General features: G+C 36.4%; 2 protein-coding genes across 2 annotated transcripts; both read right to left on the bottom strand.

Moving 5' to 3' along the window:
* Positions 1 to 14051: 14051 nt before the first annotated feature.
* Positions 14052 to 16785, bottom strand: LOC147523289 (uncharacterized). The gene is made up of 6 exons (XM_086561913.1): positions 16549 to 16785; positions 16226 to 16436; positions 15986 to 16078; positions 15788 to 15895; positions 15367 to 15707; positions 14052 to 14346 (listed from the first exon to the last, which is right to left on the bottom strand). Coding segments are annotated over exons 1-6 (792 nt in total). The 5' UTR covers positions 16587 to 16785; the 3' UTR covers positions 14052 to 14345.
* Positions 16786 to 17959: 1174 nt separating this feature from the next.
* Positions 17960 to 21669, bottom strand: LOC147523288 (uncharacterized). Its single transcript, XM_086570300.1, has 3 exons — positions 20877 to 21669; positions 19546 to 20460; positions 17960 to 18216 (listed from the first exon to the last, which is right to left on the bottom strand). Exons 1-3 carry the CDS (start codon positions 21667 to 21669, stop codon positions 17960 to 17962), a joined length of 1965 nt encoding a protein of 654 aa, XP_086426426.1.
* Between the last annotated feature and the right edge of the window lie 4051 nt (positions 21670 to 25720).

Genomic DNA, 25720 nt, shown 5'->3' with positions numbered 1-25720 from the left:
TGATTTTCAGTTTTGGACACAAAATTATAGACAGAGGCAGGGCAATTAGCCGTATGATCAATAGCCACTGAATTAATTATCCATAAGTTACTGTTTTCTGGCATGGTAAAATAGGCATGTAAATTATCTGACACATGAGTTGAGGCAAACTGACTTTTGCTAGAAGACATGGACTTAGTGAGTTGTTGGAGAATTTGACTCAACTGATGACTAATATCTGAGTTCAACATTGATGTCTCGGCAACAGCAGCATGCTCTTTCTTGGACAGTTCCTTTTCCTTCTTAAGATGTGGATATAATTCCCAACAACGATCCTTGGTGTGGCAGTTCTTTCCACAATGATCACAGTGAGACGGTTCCCTTTTTCCCTTACCCTTTTCAAATCCCTGTGACTTCTTTCTAAAATCGTTTTCTACAAGTAATACAGTAGATTCAGAGATTAAGGACTTTACTGTAACACCCCAGAAATCTCTATTCATTAGCCGGCCGGTCTAACTAACAAAAATATCCAGAGTCTCAATAATACAATCCAAAAACGTTCCAAAAGAGAAATAAACCAATAAATAAATCAACATTTAAAACCTCTGAGTTGAAAACTTGTCTCAAAGAAATATATTACATCCATGGTCTCATTAACAAATAATGAAATCTATTAAGTCTTGAATAACACTGGACACCAAAATAAATCTTTCAAACTAAACTAAAGAACTCGAGACCCAGATCTTGCCGAAACTCTAAGAACGCGCTCCATGGGCTAAAACTTGCTCACCTGTAAAATTGGTAAATAGGGGCATAAATCAACGCGCACGCCCAGCAAGTAATCTCTAACAAGAACTATCATCCAAATCTAGTCAAAGAATACTACGACACATACATGTGTCTGAAGTACACACAAAATACCATCTAATATATTTACTACGATTTAATTGTAAGCTCACGATACTAACGTGTCACCTCATTGGTATGTGATTAAATCTTATTCATGACATCTTATTAATTATACTTTGTAGGAAAATAACATCTACGCCCTTCACTGTACATATGGTATGGTAATTGTGGTCATTCCATCAATTCCAAACTCCATATTCCCCTGGTCAAGTAATACGACGGACTTTTCCTTAATTGCCATTTTATGTAATATATATATATATATATATATATATATATATCGGTTAGGCTAGGTGAACAGCCAATTTTCGGACAGCCATCGAACAGCCAATTTTTGACCGTTAGATCGTTAGATCATCTAAACTAATATCAGAAACCAACTTTAAGCCTTAAGCACGATATTCCGATATTTTGATATTTCAAAAAATCACCATTTTCGTTTCCAAAAACAAAACTTACTATACTGATTCAAAACAAAACCCCAAATTATACCATTTCAAAATCAAAATCAAACCCCAAATTATTTAAACAAATTGGATTCAAAATCAAAATCAAACCCCAAATTATTTAAACAAATCGGATTAATCAAAATCAAACCCCTAATTATTCAACCGAAAAATTCAAACAAATCTAACCCCCATTCAAATTTTGGACCAATTTCAAACCCTCATTTTCGATTTAAGGTATGTTTTCTTCGTTATTTAAAAATATATTGTGTTATTAACTACTTGTATGGTAATTTTATTAGGTTGTGTTTATTGGCCGGATGTTAATTTTTATATTTTAATTTCCTGCAGCCGATTTACTGCTAATACACAACCGTTAGATCACCCAAAATTGTGCATGTATGGAGTTAACGGCAGAAAATGTAACAATCAGTATCGACGAAGATGTAGTTGTTGGGTCTTCTTCGAATAAATCCCCGGATAGAGAAACGCATAAACTAGTTGCTTCGTTTGTAGGAATGATTTTTAATAGTGTTGACGATGCAAATCTTCTAGGCATACCAATTGCCGCAGGGGCTCTTTGGTAGTTGGGCATGGTTGCCTTGTGTTTTCAAGTTGATAGTTGGTTTCTGTATAAACTACATTTGGGCTATGGTAGTTGGGCATGGTTGCCTTGTGTTTTCAAGTTGGTTTCTATTGGTCTTTCTATGTACATATTCCGTATGTAATAAAGTTGGTTTCTGTTGGTCTTCATTTATTACTATACTAGGGTATGCCCGTGCCTACGGCCCACGAGACCTCGCCGCGCCTGCGGCGCTACCCGAAAAATGAACAATCATGTTCATATATGTTTTGGGTATGAACATTTATTGTTCATATATGTTTTGGGTAAGAACAATCAATGTTCATGTCTGTTTTGGGTATGAACATTTATTGTTCATATATGTTTTGGGTATGAACAATCAATGTTCATATTTGTTTTGGGTTCATACTTTTTTTGGTATGAACACGGCATTGCTACCATCCGCAAGACGCCTACTGATGATTTCTTAAATTCTGAGAATGATAAAAACGATTATGACTGGTAATGTGGAACTTTATATTTTATTTATAGATTCAATCTCTTTGATCTAGTATTAGCCAAAGATTTTCCTATCTTCATAGATCATGTTCTCAAGTTAGCTACACATGTTTTTACTTCCTGTGAATGAAACCAATGATGCCGATTTGCTCACCCTCCCTATGTTTTCTCAGATCGATCGTGTGTACCCTTTTAGGGAACATTCGCGAATCAAAACACTACTTCTAACGTCCCCATTGTCATAGAAGAAGAGCAAAGATAAAGAAAATTACAGCATCATAGAATAGAAGAAAATAGTCAATGTATACTAACTTTATCTGCTATAGGCGTTCTCATGTCTCTCTCATATTGGTTTTTATTTTAGTTAGACTAGCAATGCATGAACAAATTGATGTTCAGTTTAAAAATTAAAGATTGATATAGATAATTTGTTTAATATATATCAATGTCTCGCATTAACATACCAAAGTGAATTATTACTCGAAATAGCATACCGTTTAAGCCTACTCCAACGTACCGCATCCCACCCCAAATAATGTACCCGTTACCCATATCCGCATTCAGTATCAAAACCGACCCATGAACACTCCTATTTGGTACCATGATCAATGATCTTTGTTTAGCGTTAGGGTGCCCTGTGTGTGTCTACCGCAAATTTGTCCTATCTCATTTTATTATATTTTTTATTTGAAAATGTGACCTCGTGTTATCAAAGAAAAACGTCCACCAATCTTTGAAGTTATGCCCGCGCCTATGGCCCACGAGACCTCGACGCGCCTGCGGCGCTACCCCGAAAAATGAACAATCAATGTTCATATATGTTTTGGGTATGAACATTTATTGTTCATATATGTTTTGGGTATGAACAATCAATGTTTATGTCTGTTTTGGGTTCATGTTTTTTTTGGGTGTGAACATTTATTGTTCATACTTATTGTTCATAGCCTCTAAAGCACGGACGCACCTCCTAATAGGTTGTGTTTGCGTCTGACGCGGACGCAACATGGACGCCCGTCGGACGTGGTCAACATGGTCAGGATGCGGATTTTGACCTAAAAAAATAAAAAATAAATCAAAATAATATTAAAAAACTCAATTTTTTTATTTTTTTTTGTTTTGTTAAGACTTATAACATGTTTTTAAAGTTTGATTAGGAAATATTAAACTTAATTTTGTGGCTATTTATCTTTAATAGTTTTGAATTTATGAATGTTGATACATTTAATTAAGTTTTTAATGTTTAATTTATATAAAATAAGATTATAAATATCAATTAATTTCCGTGTCCTTTGCCGCGTCCGCGTCCTACTTTTTTGAGATATAACCGAGTTACCGCGTCAGTGTCTACGTCTGCGTCAGTGTCCGCGTCCGCGTCCGTGTTCGTGCAACATAGTTCATAGCTAATGTTCATAATTTGGAGTATGAACAGTTATTGTTCATATCTGTTTTAATAAGCAGTTGATGAAGAACAACTATATAGTTGATTGAGAAGCTATATATGTGATAAAATTTATGAAGAAATGGTCACACCCCACCATCCAAGGCAAAAAAATAGACAATTCATTTTTTTATCCAAGTTCAAATCAGACGACATGGCCACACCGTTTGGAGTTAGTCCCAAACGGTGTGGCCAGACCGGTCAAGAGGCAAAAAAACAGATGTTTCGTGTTTTGGCAATTTATCAGTTGAGCTAAATTTTGTTGATGTTGATTGATGATCATATGAGTTGAGGTAAATTTGTTGTTGACAAATGTTGGCATTATACTGGTGGTATAGTATCTGCATCAATGCATCATATTAACTTACGGAACAAAATTGCAAGTGGGTGCACATCAAAATGCTTTATCGGTATTTGGTCGAAAGCAGAATCGGCACGCAAGGGCGCTTATCCCTAAAAAATGAACAATTAATATTCATATATGTTTTGGGTATGAACATTTATTGTTCATATATGTTTTGGGTATGAACAATCAATGTTCATGTCTGTTTATTGTTCATATATGTTTTGGGTATGAACAATCAATGTTCATATCTGTTTTGGGTGTGAACATTTATTGTTCATACCTATTGTTCATAACCATTAAGTTTGTGGTACACATATCAATCTTTGTCTATCCATTGGTTGCCCAGGTGTGTTTACCAGAACTTTGTCATATCTCATTTCTTAATTTTCAATTCCATTATTTTAAAATGTGTCCACCTACTACAAAACGTAAACGCCCACCAAACTTTGCAGTTTATGTTATGGGGAGCTTTTGATTATCTCTTCTTAATCCCAAGCAAAGAAAATATTACTTTGTGAGTATCCTATATATGTTTGGGAGATAGAGTGTGTATGGGTATCTAATTACCAAAACCTAATCGAATTAGAACTGCTTTTATAGCGGTTATGGGTTTAAAAATGTTAATAGCGGAATTAAAACCGAACCGAATTAATTAATATTAATGTATATATGTTCAAATTTAGTGTGTAATATATATTTATATAGATCGTATGTATGTATGTATAGTATAATGTACTCTTGTTCGATTTAAAATGGAAATTAATACATGCATGCACGACAATTTATGAGTTGTACTTAAAGTTTTTCTAAAAAATTCAAAGATTATCGAATTTATGACCATTATAAGTGTTATTGTCGCACTAAAAACTAACTTTTATATCTGTTACGTAATTAAAAACGTAATTTTAGTAATGGTTTTTAGTAATAATAATAATATATAATCCAAGTGTTATTGGGTATGAACATTTATAAGTGTTATTCATATATGTTTTGGGTATGAACATTTATTGTTCATATATGTTTTGGGTATGAACAATCAATGTTCATGTCTGTTTTGGGTATGAACATTTATTGTTCATATATGTTTTGGGTATGAACAATCAATGTTCATACTTGTTTTGGGTTCATGTTTTTTTTTGTATGAACACGGATTGTTCATACCTAAAGAAGGTATGAACAATCAATGTTCATATCTGTTTTGGGTGTGAACATTTATTGTTCATATATGTTTTGTTCATACCTATTGTTCATAGCTAATGTTCATAATTTGGAGTATGAACAGTTATTGTTCATATCTGTTTTAATAAACAGTTGATGAAGAACAACTATATAGTTTATTGAGAAGCTATATATGTGATAAAATATATGAAGAAATGGTCACACCGCAAGCTATATATGTGATAAAAACACCGCAAGATTCAATCCAGACTCCTTATCAAAACCGCAATTACGTCTTATTTTTCTCCGGACAATTTCTCGAGTCATGGTTAGCTATCTTTCCACAGTTTCTACACATTCTTCCTGGATTGTTTAGGGCTATCTCCCTAGGGGATTTCCATCTCTCCACATTCTTCTTCCTCCCTTTTGTTTGAGAAATGTTGGGATTCAAAATCAATATCTGAAATAAATATTTCGAAGTCAAAATCAAATAAATTTTTATATCAAATTAAACATTAAACACTAAACCTATATCAAATTAAACATTAAAATCAATTAACCTGTGAGGTATCAATCGAATGCTCTTCAACTGAAGGCTCTTCATTATCTGCGACTCCTTCGCTGGAAGTTTCATTCAACTTTGAAACTCTAATAGACATTTCACCCATCTTTTCTATAAAATATGAATAAGCCTCAACACTATTCCCTGCATCGTAAGCCACTTGAGAAGCAACTTTGATACAATGAGCCACTCTCAAAGGTTCATGGTTTTCATGGCCGACCACTAATCCAGTATCAAACTCCGCTCTATACGTGTTTGCCTTTTGCATCCACCGATTTAAAAGAAAATGCCTTGGAATCTCTTCGATTTCATAACGCTGAAAAATCTTTAACATGTGACCACAAAGTAACCCCATAAACTGAAAATACTTACATTCACAGTCTCCCTCTAAGGTTCTTCTATTGAAACTCACTTTCCAAACGGACTTCTTCTGCGGGTCTCTGAATTTCACCATGTAGCTTCCGATTCCATTGTCGACAATCTCGTCCCCATCAATTTTGTACTCCATCTTTGCCTTCTCTAATTGCTCCTTAAATTTATTGAATGCATTAATTGTATAGACCGACGCAGCATGCATAAGGAGAAAAGCATCTTTAGCCACAATTCGTGAACTATGCTCGGTGCGGTAATCATAATCTCTTTCATTCCTAGCAATCAAAGCCAAAGACCTCTCATTACCATGTACAAACTCCATTAGCCTAGTTGTCAAATTTACGAATTGGTCATAATGAGAATTCATCGATTCACTTCTCCCAGTTGTATGCATACCAGCAAAAAATGTGTTACTGAGATAACAAGGAACCCATCTCTCCCGTATATTATACATTTCTGTCAACCAAGGATTTTCAGGCAACTCATTATTCTCTATTATTGTACGCCATCTTCTTTCAAAATCACTAATCCTATACGAGAAAGAAATAGTGTTCTTCAAATCAGTTACCAGTGTCTCAATTTTAGTAAATGACAACTTCTCTTGAAATTTTTGCATAATATGCCAAAGACAGTAACGATGACGAGTATTAGGGAACACTTTGGCAATGGCTGCAGTCATCGCCTATATCTGGTCGTTGATGATTGCAGTTATGACGACTCACCACCCATGGCTGCAAGCCAGGCCTTAAACAACCATATGAATGTATCTTCTGTCTCATCAAGTAACAATGCACAACCAAACTGAATTGACTGCATATGATGGTTGACTCCAGTAAAAGGGGCAAAAGGCATAGAGTATGCATTCGTACGATATGTGGTATCAAAAGAGACAACATCACCAAAATACTCATACTGCACTCGAGACCTCCCATCAACCCAGAAAAAGTTTATTGCAGTCCCATTTTCATCTAGATCAATAGCATAATAGAACTGAGGATCCTCGGCACTCTTCTGCATAAAATATCTAAGCACGGCAGTTGCATCACCTTCTTTAGGCATCTTTCTAGTCAAACCATAATGATGGTTCCAGCAATCCTTCTTTGTAAACCCAAGTTCTTCCCCATTAAACACTGCTGCGACCTTTCCGACAGGTAATCCATTTTCACTAAAAATCTCAGTCCAACCTCTTTTGCCGCTTCGGGCATATTTTTCTTCGATCTCATACAATTTCTCTTTCTTTGGACTAACCAAACCGTGGCTATGTTCATTTTCAACGCACTTACAGAGTACATCTCTTCTCGTGTTTTTTTTTCATAATACGATTTTAGCGGGGCAACTACACTTGACAGTGCTCGTATTCTTAGAAACACCCACTTCTCCCACTTCTCTCTTATAGACCCCTTCACGTGCGCAAACCATTAAACAACCCGTAGCAAAATCCATACATTTTTTCCTATCCGTCGACCGAACACGAGTCTCAAATCCCTCTTGTAGACCATACTGTTTGTAGTAAGTCTTTGCGTCGTCAACACTATTAAAAATCATTCCTACAAACGGAGCAACTAGTTTATGCTTTTCTATATCCGGGGATTTATTCGAAGAAGACCCAACAACTACATCTTCGTCGATACTGATTGTTACATTTTCTGCCGTTGACTCCATACATGCACAATTTTGGGTGATCTAACGGTTGTGTATTAGCAGTAAATCGGCTGCAGGAAATTAAAATATAAAAATTAACATCCGGCCAATAAACACAACCTAATAAAATTACCATACAAGTAGTTAATAACACAATATATTTTTAAATAACTAAGAAAACAGACCTTAAATCGAAAAATGAGGGTTTGAAATTGGTCCAAAATTTGAATGGGGGTTTGATTTGTTTGAATTTTGGTTGAATAATTAGGGGTTTGATTTTGATTAATCCGATTTGTTTAAATAATTTGGGGTTTGATTTTGATTTTGAATCCAATTTGTTTAAATAATTTGGGGTTTGATTTTGATTTTGAAATGGTGTAATTTGGGGTTTTGTTTGAATCAGTATCGTAAGTTTTGTTTTGAGATCTAAAATGGTGATTTTTTGAAATATCAAAATATCGGAATATCGTGCTTAAGGCTTAAAGTTGGTTTCTGATATTAGTTTAGATGATCTAACGATCTAACGGTCAAAAATTGGCTGTTCACCTAGCCTAACCGTATATATATATACTTACGCATAAAGTGATAACGTCACTCACACCTTGTGTCAATATTCGTTCAAATCTTATGACGATTAAAAGAAAAGAATTCAGTTTATACAAACATGCCCTCTGACATCTCAAATATCTTATACAGAGCAATACTCAAGCATGATATAAGGCAAATATTTAATAAAGAATGATAATTTTCTATGCAAACAAGGCATTCAGTAACATTAGATCATTCAATTAATGGCATATGAATACCAGCAACTTCCATACTCACGACAACAATTTCGACTTAACGCATTGGACGCTATGAATTTATAATCGCAAAAATACCCAAGTAAGCATAATAAATTAGCAATCAAGCACATGATATTCATTATGATATCTAATAGCATTCTAGGACTAGAGAAAGAGATAGATGCAAGCTAGAGAAACTTGCCTGATCGTCGACAGTCAGAAACTCGTCAGACACTAGAAGCTAAAGCTTGCGTCCCTACTCTTGAGCAACCTCTTGTTCTTTTATTGTTTTGTTTTATCTCTACCCTAAACTCTAGGATTAACATTATCTTATCTCTTGAAGATTAACTTTATCTTATCTCTTAAAGAGTTTTACAAAGTTTGGAGACTAGCAGTTCACCGACTTTGTATTTCCTTTTGGCTCTAAACTATCACTTGGGCCTGGGCCCTAAAAGAATAGTAAAGAGATACAATATTACACAAAAGAAAACAGGTTGTTACATTCTTCCCCTCTAAGAAGAAATTTCGCCCCAAAATTTAACATGCCTCCTTTAGAAAAGATGAGAATATTTTTCACGAACATCCGTCTCAAGCTCCCAAGAAGCTTCCCTCTCGTCATGATGATTCCATTGTACTTTGACCATAAGTATGGTTCTACTGCGAAGAACATGTTTCTTTCTATCCAAAATACGCACATCTTTTTCTTCATAAGTAGCATCTTGTTGTAAATCAAGGCCCTCAACGTCGATCACACTAGCTGCTTCCTCATCTCTTAGGTGTTTCCTTAGCATTGACACATGGAAAACATTGTGTACCCCTGCCAAGCTACTTGGTAACTCCAATCTGTAGGCAACAACTCCAATCTTGTCAAGTACCTTGAAAGGTCTGACATATCTAGGTGCCAACTTACCTTTCTTTCCGAATCGTCTCACTCTCTTCATAGGAGACACTTTTAGTAACACAAGGTCGTCTTTCTGGAACTCTAAGGGTCTTCGTCTCTTATCCGCGTAGCTTTTCTGCCTACTTTGTGCAGTCCGTATCCTGTCCCTATTAACTGCTACCTTTTAAGTGGTGTCACGCACTACATCTGGTCCAAGCAAAGCACTATATCCAACTTCAGCCCAACAAATTGGTGACGGTCTACCGTATAATGCCTCATATGGTGCCATTCCTATACTGGTCTGGTAACTATTATTATAAGCGAACTCAATCAGTGGTAAGTGTTCCTCCCATCCCCCTTTAAAATCAAGAAGGCAAGCCCTTAGCATATCCTCCAATATTTGGTTAACTCTTTCAATCTGTCCATCGGTTTGGGGGTGAAACGCAATGCTGAAATCAAGTTGAGTACCTATAGCCTTCTAAAAACTACCCCAAAATCTAGATGTGAACAGACTGTCTCTATCTGACACTATAGAAACTGGAATTCCATGTAACCTCACTATTTCTTTAATGTATAACTTAGACAAGTCATCCACACTATTTGTCTTCTTCATAGCTAGGAAGTGTTCAGACTTAGTCAATCGATCTACAATGACCAATACAAAATCATTTCCACGAGGTGATCTCGGTAAGCCTTCTATGAAATCCATAGTGATGTGTTCCCACTTCCATTCAGCCACTGGTAATGATTGTAAACTCCCAGCAGGTTTCTGATGTTCCGCCTTGACTTGTTGGCAAGTCAAACACTTTGATACATAGTCTGCGATGTCGTACTTCATTCTTTTCCACCAGAAGTGTCGTTTCAAATCCTTATACATCTTTGTACTCCCCGGATGAACAGTGTACCGGGTGTGATGCACTTCATCAAAGATAGATTACTTCAATGCAATCACATTAGGCACTACCATTCGACCCCTAAGTCTCAAAACACCATTTGGACTAACAGTCCAATCTGTCACACGACGCCTTTTGTCATTTCAACCTTTACGGTCATAACAAAGTCATCGTTTCTTGTGCTTCAAAAAATCCTCGCTAATAAGATTAGGCGAGCAGTCATATGACTAATGAATACCCCTTGTCCCCTACTATCTTGATGTATGTCAAATTCAGACATGATTTCCAAAGATTCTATACTCAAGTAGCCAATAATGCCATCAACCCCTCGAGTTTTCTACTCAAGGCATATGCAACCACATTAGCTTTCCGGGTGGTACTAAAGAGAAAAGTCATAATCCTTTATCAACTCCATCCGCGTCTCTCTGCCTCATATTTAGGTCTCTCTGAGAGAATAAATACTTTAAGCTTTTGTGATCCGAATAGAATTCAAACCTCTCACCATATAAGTAATGCCTCCATATTTTTAATGCAAATACAACTACCGCCAACTCTAAATCATGAATGGGGTAGTTCAGTTCATGCACTCTCAACTATCGCGGAAGCATAAGCAACTACTTTTTCTGTTGCATTAGAACACAACCCAAACCAAGCAACGATGCATCAGTAAATATTACAAACATAACTCCACTCTCTGGCAATATCAAAATTGGCGCAGAAGTTAGCTTAGCTTTCAATTCTCGAAAAACTTGCTCACACTTCTCATCCCATATATAAGGTACACCTTTTCTCGTTAAATTGGTTAACGGAGATACTATATGCGAGAAACCTCTAATAAATCGGCGATAATAACCTGCTAGACCCAAAAAGCTATGAATCTCTGTAACTGAAGTAGGTTGCTCCCAATTGAGCACCGACTCAACCTTAGAGGGATCAACATAAATGCCCTCACTTGTTATCACATGCCCTAAGAAATTAACTTTTCTTAGCCAAAAGTCACACTTTTCAAACTTAGCATATAACTGATGCTCTTGCAAGGTTTACAGTAAGATCCTCAAATGTTCAGCATGCTCTTCTTGACTACTCGAGTATATCTGTATGTCATCAATCAAAACAATAACAAATTGATCCAAGTAATCTCTAAAGACACGGTTCATGAGATCCATGAATGCAGCTAGAGCATTAGTCAGCCCAAATGGCATGACTAAAAACTCATATGAACCATATCTTGTTAGAAAAGTTGTCTTTGTAACATTAGATGCCCTCATTCTAAATTGGTAAAACCCTGACCTCAGATCAATCTTGGCAAACCACTTTGGCCCCCGAAGTTGATCAAACATATCATCATTCCTCGGAAGAGGATATTTATTTCAAACAATTTTCTTGTTCAACTCCCTGTAATCAATACACATACGAAGTGATCCATCCTTTTTCTTTACAAACAAAACTGGTGCACCCCACGGTGATGTACTACACCTGATGAAACCCCGAGCAAGTAGATCCTCAATCTGGGTCTTTAACTCTTGCAACTCTTTTGGTGCCATACGGTATGGAGGTCGGAAAATGGGAGTAGTTCCCGGGACCAAATCAATACAAAACTCAACCTCTCTAACAGGAGGTAAATCAGGAATATCTCTAAAGACATTCATAAACTCAGACACTACATGTATACCGTCAACCAGCGACACATCCCCTCCATTTTCCATAACCTCAACAAATGCGAGGTACGCTTCTGTTAGGAAATTTCCTTTTGCAGTTGCTATGACCACAGAGTCTTGTCCCTCGACCTGAAAGGTCACAATCTTGGAAAAATAGTCCAAAGAAACATGGAATGATGCTAACCAATCCATTCCCAGAAGGACATCAAACCCATACATATCAAACACAATTAGGTCTATTGACAAACGAAGGTCGTCAAAAGAAACAGTCACACGACGACACACCATATCTAGAACCGTAGATCTACCCAATGGTGTCACTATCTTTAAAGGTGGTGTCAAAATATCAGAAGTAAGATCCAATTTTGACAAAAAAGAAGTGGCAATAAAAGAATGACTAGCACCAGAGTCGAAAATTATTCTAGCAGGCTGAGAATGTACTTGAAAAATACCTTCTACCATTGCTCCATTAGAACCCCCATCATGAGGTACTGCAGCATAAACTCGACCATTTGGCTGTGGTGTAGCGTGTCATAATGGCACAGCTGCTGGTACTACAGTTCCCACTTCAGCTTGAACAAGAGCAATCATGTGGCCCCGAGCCTGAAATGGTGCCTGCTGCTGATCATGTCTACCACCATGGCCCCTCTGTTGGCCCTGGTTTTGTCTCTGGTTCTGGTTTTGAAATTCTCTCCTAGGATTCTTACAATCAGAAGCAATGTGCCCTTTATCTCCACATCGATAACAACGCCGCTCTTCATGAGGAATAAATTTGTCTCCTTGTCGTGTCTGTCCATGATTTGCCACCTTATTCTCTGTTTCTTCCATGGCTGAGAATTCTGACCTTGCTGGTTTTGAGCCTTAAATCCTTTACTATAGTTATCATACTTGTCCTTATTTTTTCCTTCTTCAACTGTCTTTACTAGCATCATTTGGGGTCGTCTAGTTCCATAGTGCGCAGCACACTCGACAACATCATTATAAGTCCTAAATTGTCGACCCTTCACTGCCTTTCTAAGTGGACGAACAAGACCATCCTTGAACTTCCTAGCCCTCCTTTCATCTGAAAGATACATATCCGATGCGAATTGAAGGAGTTGTCTGAATTTTATGTCATATTCACTACAAGAAACAGGGTCTTTGGCGACAAAAAAAATTGTCGCTGAAAATCGCATAAACGTCGCTAATACAAATTGGCGACGCTTTTTGGAGTGTCGAGTCAACGTCGCTAATGCTATAGTCGGCAATGATATGCAGCCACGCTATTTTAACGTCGCCAAATAGCCGATATTTATCGACGCGTTTATTACTGTCGCTATTTCTCTAATTTTCGCCGCTAACTCATTTTGGTATTCTCATTGCGTTAACGCCGCAAAAAGATGAAATTTTGGCGACATTTTAAAATCGTCGGTAATAAAGCATTACTAGCAACGCTTTTAACGTCAATAAAAGTCTGAAAATTTTGAAAATTTTAGCATTATTAGTGACGTTTTAATCATCGCTATAAGTCCAAAATTTAAAAACAAATATCTTATTAGCGACGCTTTTATTGTCACTAAAAATATTAGTAATTTGAAACTTTGGTTATATAAGCGACGCGTTGTTATCATCGTTAAAGATCTAAAATATTTGAATTTTGTGTATTTTTTTAGTGGCGTTGTTATCATCGTTAAAGATCTAAAATATTTGAATTTTGTGTATTTTTAGTGACGCGTTTCTATCGTCGAAAAAAGGTAAAACAAATTAAAAAAATTAGTGTTATAAGTGACGTTTTCATCGTAGCTATTGGTTAATTGTAATCATATTCCCACACTACATACGTCACAAAAGACTATTTTGATCACTAATATCGTTTCCGATTGCCCCTCTATTCAACAAATAAACACAACCAGAACATCAATTATCTTAAGCAACAAATTTTCAATAAATAAAAGTGAGTTAATTCACTCCATTAGAAACAAAAGAGAGTTGCATCATCCCTTTCATAATTTTTATTTCTGAACTCATCTTAAGAAAAGTATTAACTTAAACAAAAACATTTCTAAACATCCCTCAAGTAGCTTGAGAATGAACCATCTTCACAAAATAAAAAATGATAATAAATAACATTTAGATTCCTCTAGTGCCTCTTGCAATTCCAAAACGCCATTTCTTCACAAAAACTAATACCAAACCGATCCATTTTGGCATAAGATTATCTGCATACAAAGATATTATCTATTAGACCACAAAAAAAAAATTGAAACAAAAAATATAATAGTTTCATCACGTCAAAATTAAAATCCAGTGAACTATTAACAATTATGTTAAGTTTAAATTGTATCAAAATAATTTATCCATTAGACCTCTACTAGCTAGTATTCATTGAGATAAATCTAAGAACTGAATTATATACAAAACAAGAATTTCATTAATATGAAGAGGCACAAAGGTACAAGGCTAGAGGAGTCTGCAGTACGAAGTTATATACCTCCTTAGCACGGCACTAAGGAAAGCATAGACTCTAAAGACCACGAATATATAAGCCAAAATCCCATTTCCACTTCAAATAAGAATGTCTAATAATTCACAGCTCACATTCTAATGTCCAGCAGCCGCGGTGGCGGCAGCTCATAACAAAAAGGATTACCCACCTATCATGCTAATCAACCACCAACAGGAAACCCCGCCCCAACACAGCTAACGTGAAACAAATCGCCTCAAAATTACATAACATAGTCAAGTAAGGTAGACCTATATATACTGCAAGATACATACTTATAGAATAGAGTTAAATAGAACTAATCAAATCAATACTATGGAAAGTAAATCTAAATTAATTAATTTAAACATAAATAAATAAAGCCACAAACAATAGGGGTGGAAGAATTTAGTGAGGAGCTATGAACTAATAGGTCATCTACTTAAAGTTTATGTCTACCCAAATCTCAAACAATTACATACCTAAGATAAGATATGTGACTTTTATAGTAAAATTTCGACAGAGTCTCCTCTGTATTTTCAACATTTCATAAATACAATAACCTGTCATAACCTAAAAATCACAATAATATATTTCACAAGACGGTGAAAAACCCATATTCCATTTACCAAAACTAAATGGACTATATACAACCTAAAACATGATATGGAGGCTTATTCATTCCGATCAAACAACTATATCCCAATCAAGCAACACCAACACATATCGAAAAAACAGTTAAATTCATAAATCATACCACATTGAAGGAGGACCACCAAGCTTCTCCATGAGATAGTCCAACTGGCGTTGTTGTTGTTGAATTTGAATGCCGGTGTGTTTCTTGTGTCTCTTGAGCGCTTCCTTCCATCCTCGCAACTCTTCTAGTTGAGACTCTGCCTCTTCTGCCCTTGCTCTCAACTGATCCACATCTGGGTGCTCATATCCAGCCACACGTTTACGGGATGGGGGTGCCTCGCCATGTCCAAGACCACGTTTATAACCAGGTCTTACGCCCAAGACTTCATCAAAAATCTCTTCTTCAGTCAAAGGGTTAGAACCTTCTAGTGTAGGTTGATTTTGTAATTCCACCATTCTCTCCTGAAAAGAAAACAAATAGATATAACTATCTCACAAAAGTACGATTTAGCTAAGTTAAAGGGTAAGTACGAGTTAATTACATAATTATTTTCTGCTTCAGGAGAAACCCAGCCCTTTTTCTCACTGAAATGAGTCTTACGATATAGTGCGATCATCCCAGCCTCTTGTTGAGTCTCGGGATCAACCGGCTGTGTCATTTTAAAAGACAGACAAAATTCCAAAGTTAGTACTAAAAAGAAAACTATTTATAATATCTAAAATTAATCAATTAAGTGTACCATGTCAGCACGGATCCGCACAAAAGATTTTGAACCAGCACAATGGTTGACGACAAGGCATGAGCGGCTGTATTGGTTATGCGTACTAACATCCTGGGTTAAAACAAATAAACAATGCATCATAAAAAGAACTATTATAATGTGTATAAGTACAACAACCAACCCTTTAGCACTACCACTTCCCACATTGAATTTGGCCGCCATAACCTCTTCTTTAAAAAGAGGAGTAAACTCACTTACCTTGAACTTATCTGTTTCCCACAGATCGCACCATCTCTCCCACGACTCTTGTGATACACCATCAAATGGGTGTTGACGTTTGTTCACATTATTTGGAATGCTCACGTAGTACTTGTGAAGGGCACACCTATGATCTACGAAACGATCCCTAATATAATTATTAATGATGAGTTTCGACATGTGGTAGATGGATGTCCATGTCAAACTTTTCCTACAAAACAAATAAAATAAAATACGCATGAGATATCATAAAGACGTAATTTTCAGCACGATACTTTAAAGAGTTTAGTAAAAGAAACAATTAATAAACAAACATCAATTACCAAAACAAGCTTGTGAAGACTTTTCCTTTGATCATCATCCACGCTCTTTCCAAGAATGGGCAAAAGGCGGTATTCTAAACCTAGCAATGACGCCAAGCTCGGTGATCCATGTTGGCTCCAATTGCATACAGGCCTATCTTTCCCAATAGCAATCTCTATCCTCGGTTTTCCACCCCTCGTGCTAAGTGGTTCTTAAGAATTAGGTTTTGGGTCTTCTTTCTAGGCTCCCGTTTTTGGCTTTCATAATTATTTAGAAGACAAAATATTTGTTAGTAAGTATTGTACCAACACTAGCGAACCGTAAAAGATTAGTATGAAGAAGAATAGTACAAAATTAAGAAAGAATTATACCAACACTAGAACCATCTTGCTTGCTGGCCGAAAGTGGCCTGAGGCGTGATGTAACGAAAGTAATGCTAGTGGACTCGACCAGTGCCATAGCTACACCAAAGAAAATTAAATAGTAATACTTTTAAACAAAAGCAATAAAAGAAGAATAAAAAGAGTACAATATCAAAAGGCAATAGAAGAAAAGGTTCGAAAGTTTGAAACTGTTTAATATTTACTTCAAGCAAAGAGTAAATCACACCTATAATCAGATCATATTCATGATTCAAAGTTAATATCAAATATTAATGAATCTCTATAGAAAGGATAATCAACATGAACCCTCGAGGGTTTAAGAAGTAACTAGCAACCTACAATGTCTTTGTGAGTAATGAAAACTTCAAGTCACATCTTAACCTTTACATGTGTAAGTAATACCACACATGTTAGCACGATCTAACCTCCAAATACTTGCATTAGGACGGACAAGGTCCTATCCAAATCAAGGCGTGTCTTTGATTGAAAACCATGGGAGGGCATGAAATTGACTCTATTCATCGGGGTCAAGACACTAAAAGGCGACTGTTCCACGGCAAAAGTACTATATAAAGGAAAAAAGGAGAATACTAATAAGAAGAGCTACTAGTAAAAACATCAACGAAGTAAGACAACACATAATGTTAGAACCATTATAGCTTTAACGGACTAGTCCAATTGAAAGACAAAAAAATGACAACTAACATTTAAACACAAAAATGTAGAGATACCATAACAAAGAGAGAAGGCAGGTTATGAACCATCAAATGTGGCCATTAACACATGGTTAAGAACCGACAACTAACACTAAAACACAAAGTGGACACTAGAGAGTACAATACTTTTTAAACAAAAGGCAATAAAAGAAGAGTAAGAAGAGTACAATATCAAAAGGCAATAAAACGAAGCCTACAAGTATGAATGTGTGATATACATTTATAAGTATTTGAGAAATATATATTTTTATAGAAGAAAAATAACAAGCTTTTACATTGATTATGATCAATCAATATCAGTATCATTATCACTCGAAAGAATCTCCTCTTGATCAATATTCTATCAATGTATCATCTTCTTCAATGTCATAGTCATTGGTCATAATTGTATCGTCAGTCTGGTTAGCGTCCACAATATTGTTAAAGACCTCATTTGCATCAACCTCTTCAGCCTCATCTAGGTTCACATCATCTCTATTCATTTGCACAAGCATAACTTCATCACTTAGAATTTCATCAACTATGAGTTGCTCCTCTTGTTGATAATTCTCAAAAGATTCTCGATGTACTCCGATTTCTTCCTCTTTCTCTAGAACATCAAGCGTGTTCCTATGAACTATCTTCGTGCAACTTGCCAATCACCACGCAATTTGGTGTCCGCCACATAGAATACTTGACTTGTTTGTGGCCAACACAAACGGATCATCTTTATACCACTTCCTAGACACATTAACACTAATGAAATATCTATCTACATGGATTCCTGTTTTTTTGTTACTAACATCCCACCAATCACACTTGAAAAGCCAAACTCGTTTCCCAAATATATATTCTAACTCTATAACATCCGCCAGGACACCATAAAAGTCGATATCATTTGATTGATCATCCCTTTAACAACCACACCACTATTTTGAGTCCGTAGAGTTTTCTCCACGATCCTTGGTATGAAACCTAATTCCATTGATAATGCAACCACTATATCGAGTCACACGATGATCGGGACCGCATGATAGTGAATATAAATCATCGGTTGCCTTGGGAGATTTCTCATAGTACAGTTGTTCCATCTATCAAATGGGAAAAAAAAAATTAATAATAATTTAAGATCTTTTGTAATCGAAAGTGAACCTAACTACATGTCAACTTAATTTAACACTTACGCGAGCGGAACCATTCAAAGAAAAATGTTGTTCCTGCCTTTTTCCAAATCACGAGAGCTGTGCTTTTGTAGCTCAACCATATGCTCCTTTTGCAAAAATGAGTATTATTATCTTTCGTGATTGATTTAACACAATCTACATACGACACATCTAATCAGAAAAGACACTTACTCTAAATATGATGATATTTCTTCTGAATTGTTTAACACATAATATCGAGCCTTGTTGAAATCCTTTGAACTCATTGTTATATAATTCGGAGCTCCCAATGGTCTAACATTATGTGAGAAAACATGCAACCCCTTGGTTTGTTTCACTTGACCACCGTCGTAGTTACGATCTTCACGGTTGAACCGCGTTTCAATTCCTTGGAGATACATTGAACAAAAAGTGAGACATTCAGAGTCAATGTACGCTTCTGCAATGGAACCTTCTGGGTGTGCCCTATTACGAACATATTGTTTGAGAGTTTTGAAAAATCTGCGATAAAGTGTTATATAAGTAAAGTTAGATGATGAGGTATCAAAGTATGATAGTATTTTAGCACCAAAATGAGTAGAATATAGTTTATGAACATCACCTCTCAATTGGATACATCCACCGTATTGTACAGTCCACCAACTATTGCCTCACGAGGCAAGTGGATGCCAAGTGGACCATGACATCAAAGAATGCTTTGGTGGAAAAATCAATTCGAGCTTACAAAGTATTCTTGCAATGTCCTTTTCAATTTCTCGAGTAATTCTACTTTTAACGTTTTGCACAAAGCTCTCTAAAGAAGAATCCTAGTTCAATTAGAGCAGAAGATACGTCACTAGCCAAAAAACCACGAAGTGCAACTGGGAGAACTCGTTGTAAAAGTACATGACAATCATGACTCTTCAGTCCATGTACTTTGCAGTCTGTAACATTTACACATCGAGAAATGTTTGATGCATAACCATCTGGAAACTTCACCGTTTTCAACCACTCGCAAAAAATCCTTCTTTCAAAGAAGAGACAATGTATAACATGCGGAGGTACAACAAATTTATTACCCCTTGGAATTAGATGCAACTCTTGTCTAATACCCAATTCGCCAAATCCAACCGAAGCTTTTTTCTTTGAATCTTTTGTCTTCCCATCTAGGTTCAACAATGTCCCTAAAACACTTTCACAAATATTCTTCTCTGTGTGCATAACATCAATGTTGTGGGGTAATTTAAGGGTACGCCAATAGGGTAATCGAAAAAAATATGCTATGCTTTGTCGGTTCAACTCGGTCTCAGTACGCTTCCTCTTCTTGTATTCTGGATGCTTTCCATACCTTTGTTCCTCAACATGTTCTAACTGCTTTAACACATCTTCCCCAGTCAACTTGTTAGGAGGCAACCTACTCCAATTGTTTCCACTGAATAACTGCCTAGCACGCTTTGTCAAAGGATGTCGTGGCTGCAAAAACCTACAATGGTTCATATAACATAACTTCCTGCCATTTTTCAAGTACATAGAACATGTATCCTTGTTGCAAGTTGGACATGCTAGTTTGCCTTTTGTAGACCAACCAGATAAATTAGCAAATGCAGGAAAGTCATTTATAGTCCATAGTAATGCAGCGTGCAACCGAAATGTTTGTTTCGTTACGACATCGTATGTATCCACACCATGTACCCACGACTCTTTCGGTTCCTCTATTAATGGTCAGTAAACACATCAATGTCATTTCGGGAGCTTTAGGCCCAGGGATAAGGAGAGACATGAAAATGAACGGCTCCTTCATACATTTCCAAGGGGGCATATTATATGGCATAAGCAGTACTGGCCACATGCTATAGATACTGCTCATGTCAGAAAAAGGGTTGAACCCGTCACTTGCTAGGCCAAGACGGACATTGCGGGGATCACTAGAAAACCACTCATGTTCCTTGTCAAACTCTTTCCAAGCTTCGAGAATCGCCAGGATGCCAAGTATATTCTCCTCCCCAACTCGCTTCTCCTTGTGCCATCTCATGTCCTCGGCCGGTCATCCTCGACATAAATAACCGTTGAAGTCTTGGCTTAAGTGGAAAATACCGTAATACTTTCACTGGTATTTTTTTAGTCTTACCTTCATTAATTTTATACCTCGATGCATTGCAAACAGGGCAATTTTCAAGATCCTTGTTCTCTGTCCCCCAGAAGAGCACACAATCATATTGGCATGCATGTATTGAGATATAACCTAGGCCCAGATCCCGCAGTAATTGCTTAGCCTCATAGTGAGATTTTGGGAGCCTCTCACCTGCAGGTAGTGCTGACTTAACCAACGCAAGGACCATGTCAAAAGATTTGTTGCTCCAACGATTAATTATCTTCAAATGGAACATCTTCATGAGAAAATCCAACGTGCTATATTTCTCACACCCCGGATAGAGAGGTTGGCGCGCTTCGTTTAAGAGTCTATCAAATGACATTGTATTTCCATCACTCGTATTATGATGGCATAAATGCACCCCGTCGGTTGCATCGGGTATGTAACTACTACTAGCTTCCCCATGTTGGATGCCCGACGCCTGATTGTCTCTATGTGTTGATTGTCTCACATCTTCAAGCATGTCATCCAAACCATCATAGCGTACACCTTCACCACCTAAATCAGTATCATCATCGTCGTCATCACTTGCGACGTCTAAAGGTTCTCCGTGGTATATCCAAGAAGTATAATCTTTATCAAAACCATTATCATACAAATGATCTTTTACTTCTTGGAAGTGTCGGTACATCCTATTATTGCATTTCTTGCATGGACAACGGGCCCTACCTGCACCGTCTAAATGATTGCTAGCAAGAGCAATAAAATCCCTAATACCTTGGGCATATTGAATAGGCCTATGTGGCATATTCAACCAACTCTTATCCATATTTCTTCCTATTAAAAATTCATAAGACAATGATCATTTAACTAATAAATAATAAATAAACAGCAAACACCATGCATTTCACAACATTTTCCACATTAACCATATTTGTCTCCTTATGACTCGAGGATTTAAATGTGTGAGCCTATTTAACATATCACATTCTAAATTAAACGTAAGGTCGTGTTTGTTGGTATTTCTCACCTATTGATTTTCTAGTATGTTACAAGGTTCTAAAAGCAGGGTGTGGGACTAAAAACAAGCTATTTCCCTCTCACTACATGCCAAATATATAGGAAGCAAAAACGAGGCTGCTACGACATGTACTTCAAGGCATTGGATTCAAACTCCATTCTTGAACTCATTTAAGAATAACAAATACTAGGATGCTACCGGACCTCGGATAAACTTGCAATAACTTGTTACTAATCGGACTATTACTTAAACTAATTCTTAGGTGCCTCTGAAGAAAAATGGGTCAATATAATCTTGTTAAGTTATGTAATGTCTTGACAATTCAGATTAACTAAAGAGACTCACAAATCCATTAAGCATATATATCTAACGAATTAATTTATCATACCCAGTAATTAAAAATGAATCCTAGTATATAATCATACATGCAAAAAATCAAAACTACAAGAAATAATTTATCTTTCAACATATAAATTATGTCACAAACATAAAAACATGCTTACCCCTTTCAATAGTAATCATTGAGCAAGACAAACTAAACAAAACTTTGTAAAAATATTTAAGAACAATCAAGAAAGCAATAAAAGGTGAAAGCAAAAATAAGACTTGCAAAAATTTAAGAGAAAAAAAAATCAACTCTATAAAATGTTGGCTTTGACAAGTAACTAGAATGTTCTTTCCAAAATTGAGAACATAAAATTATGAGGGGTATGAAACCATAAAAATCAATTAAATCAAGTAGGAGATGCAACCATCAGACTATGTATCAACCAAGCTAATGAAATCTACTTGATCCAAACCTATTATGTTCTTCTATCCCTAACCAAATCACGTATTTTCACTCTTGTACAGTATGAAGTGGCTATCATATAATATTAAATTCTATTTTATAGTGATAATAAAAAGGAAATATAATAGGTGAAGAAAGTGGGTGCTATTACATGAAAATGAACTTAATTGACAATTAAAGTAGTTGATATACAACCCTTACAAGCAACTTTATAATTTAGAAATATAAACTCTTGAAGTTGTCCAAGTTTATATGCTTTAAATTCTGAAAAGCTATTCGTGACTCATTCGTAGGAACTACATGTGTAACTACTATATGTTAGTATAACAATTATATGATAAAATTTCATTTGCCCTTGGAATGCCTATGGCTGTACTCGATGATTTAGTGTATGGTTGAAATTTTGTTTTATCCATAAGAAAAGGTTGCCTCATCCTTCTTTTGTCAGGGAGTTGAAAGTTTGTGATCTCCAAGAATTACGAGTGAAGTCTGCTTACAAATTTCGTGGGAATGGTTAGTTTTCACTTGTGTATCAAAACTGATCGTGATGCACAGAAAAGGGGCAGTTTGTAGGTTATTCATCAATATTATATTTTTAACAAGCTTATTATGCCTTCCTAAAACAGATTACTTCTGAATTTTTTTTCCAAACATGTAGTGAAGTTTATTTTCTTGGAGAAGTACACAAGCAAGCACTGAGGTTGAGCACTGAGGTTTATTCTATCCTGGGCATGTCCATCTTTTAGGTGAGCTATGCAATTAAAAGGGCAAGCACTGAGGTTGAGCAGAATGAATGAGACAACCCCAAGGTGCGAGGCACTAGAGGTGTGAGCCTAGAGCCTACATGCACTTTTGACTGCATAGTATGATCGCCCTTCAGGAAATTCCTAAATCTGCTTTATTATGCTATAGAAGTTAGCATCACGGTTCACATATTTGTTCACAATAACAGCTCCTTCAGCTCTCTAGTCTCTAGTGCTCTAGTGCTTCATTATCCTAATGTATGATATCAGTAATTAGCCACAATTGATTTTTCCTAATGATTTGGGGCTGTTTATTATTCTCCGAAACCAGTCCATTGTTTAACACTATAATTTTCCTTCTTTTGCTAATCGAGCTGTAATTGTATTAACAAAATAAACGAAAAAAAATGTACAAGCAACACAAAAGATGCGGACCAATGATCATTTTGCATCATTATGTAAGCCCTACTGTCAGAACTATAGCAGCCCCTATGGGAAGGCCTATCATACTCCCCAATAATATGATCAAGTACCTTGAGAATTCAGTCAAACTTTATGGATAGCCTCCCATTTACATAATTATGGGGATTAACTTCATACGTAGAATGCAGACTATATTTGGCAGCTTTGATCTCTGAGATCAAAACTAGCTCCCCTCCAAGTGGAGGAGAGAGTACATTGTGGAACACTTGCGGACCTTTCCTTTGCATTGCTTCTATCGCTTCTTAAGCTCCAAGGCATATTCCCGTCCCAAAGGCTGCTATAGCAGCAACTGATAAATAGCTTCCCTCTGTTTGGCCATTGGATAACACTATAACAGCGATTTCCGACTACTAATCTATACTATTCGAACAATTGGCTATATTTGTCCGAGAAAAAAAATATGTTTTTCATCTATATATTACCCTTCTATCTTAGATAGTTCATCAGTTTTCATAATTCCCCATTTTAGGAAAGGTCGCCGTTTTTTTTTATTGTTATGGCATAATGATAAACGCTTTATAATGATGAGGTATCTAGATGTTGCTCACGAAGTCAAGAAAAAATGCTTAAGCTCATTTACTACACCAGCTTATATGACGAAATAAAATAAGAACAAAAGTTGCAAATACTGCACCAGTTTTCAATGTGATAATATCAAATGACATGCATATATAGGCTACAGCATACCTCAGCGTTATCAGGAAGTTTTAGCAGATCATAAATCAGATGCAACAGCTCCTTATTTGAAGATATAACTTCTAAATAATTATCAAGAGCAGAAAGAGCTTCAATTACTCTAAGAATTGTATCAAGAACAGGATACCTGAAGAGGAGTGAGATAGAGCATAAGAAAAATATAGTCTGCTATAGTAAATGTAAATGAATAAAACCGCTATAACCTGTCAAAAAACTGTAAAAAGAGATCTTTAAGACATAGGCGATCACCAAGGCAGCAAACAGGCAATCCTTAATAGTGCAGTTTGTTGTCAAAATGCTCACAAAGGGGCGGGGCTTTGAAAAACCTAGCACCCCGAAAGGCCGCCGCACGACAACACATAGATGCTAGCCCACTAAAATACAGCTTCCACTTTGTTTAGTGATTTAATTGATTTTGGACCCTCCGAGGTATCAGAACAGACACAAGTCCAATTTAGACGATGTTGCAAGATTAGAATGTATGTGCAAATATCTTTGGATGCTCTATGAGTCCATGACCGGGAAAAAAAGGTTAAACAGCAGCTTTCTATGTGATCCAAATTTATCCAAGTAATTTTGAGTTATCCACAAGTATCCCTTCGAGAAGAGGGAGACAGTGGGTTATGGGATGGCAGCAAGGCTAGCTTCACCCCAAAGTTGTTATGCTCGGTAGACGTAAAGTGGCTGAATTAAACATCAGTTTGGTGAATTGACCTTGGAAATAGGTGTGGCTCTAAAAAGGTTCCCCCCAAGGTCCTTTTCAGATTATTATTTGGACCTCAGTTCTTAGAAGAATACATCAAGGCTTCGGAAACCCAAATGGGGTTATAAATCTCAACATGTGAACCGACTTTAAAATGGGTGACATGGCGTACATGGCTCCTTCGTGCTAGAGAAATAGCCTGTTCTGAGACCATATTAAGGTCTTAGATACCCGATATAGGATTATAATTCTCAACAGTGATATAGGATTATAATTCTCAACAGTAGCCAAAAGAGATTACATTCATACTTGAGTACTTAGCCGTGACTAATTAAACAAAACCAAAACCCCCATAACAAAATATCATAAATTCCTAATACAATCATTCCACCAGGGAAGAGCACCCCAACCCGTCAAACCAAAACAAAATAAAAAGAAGAGAGA

Source organism: Coptis chinensis, chromosome 1 (assembly GCF_015680905.1).
Source record: "Coptis chinensis isolate HL-2020 chromosome 1, ASM1568090v1, whole genome shotgun sequence".
Lineage (NCBI taxonomy): Eukaryota > Viridiplantae > Streptophyta > Magnoliopsida > Ranunculales > Ranunculaceae > Coptis > Coptis chinensis.
Note: the sequence above shows the minus strand (reverse complement) of the source record. Positions and strands in the feature narration are given on the sequence as shown.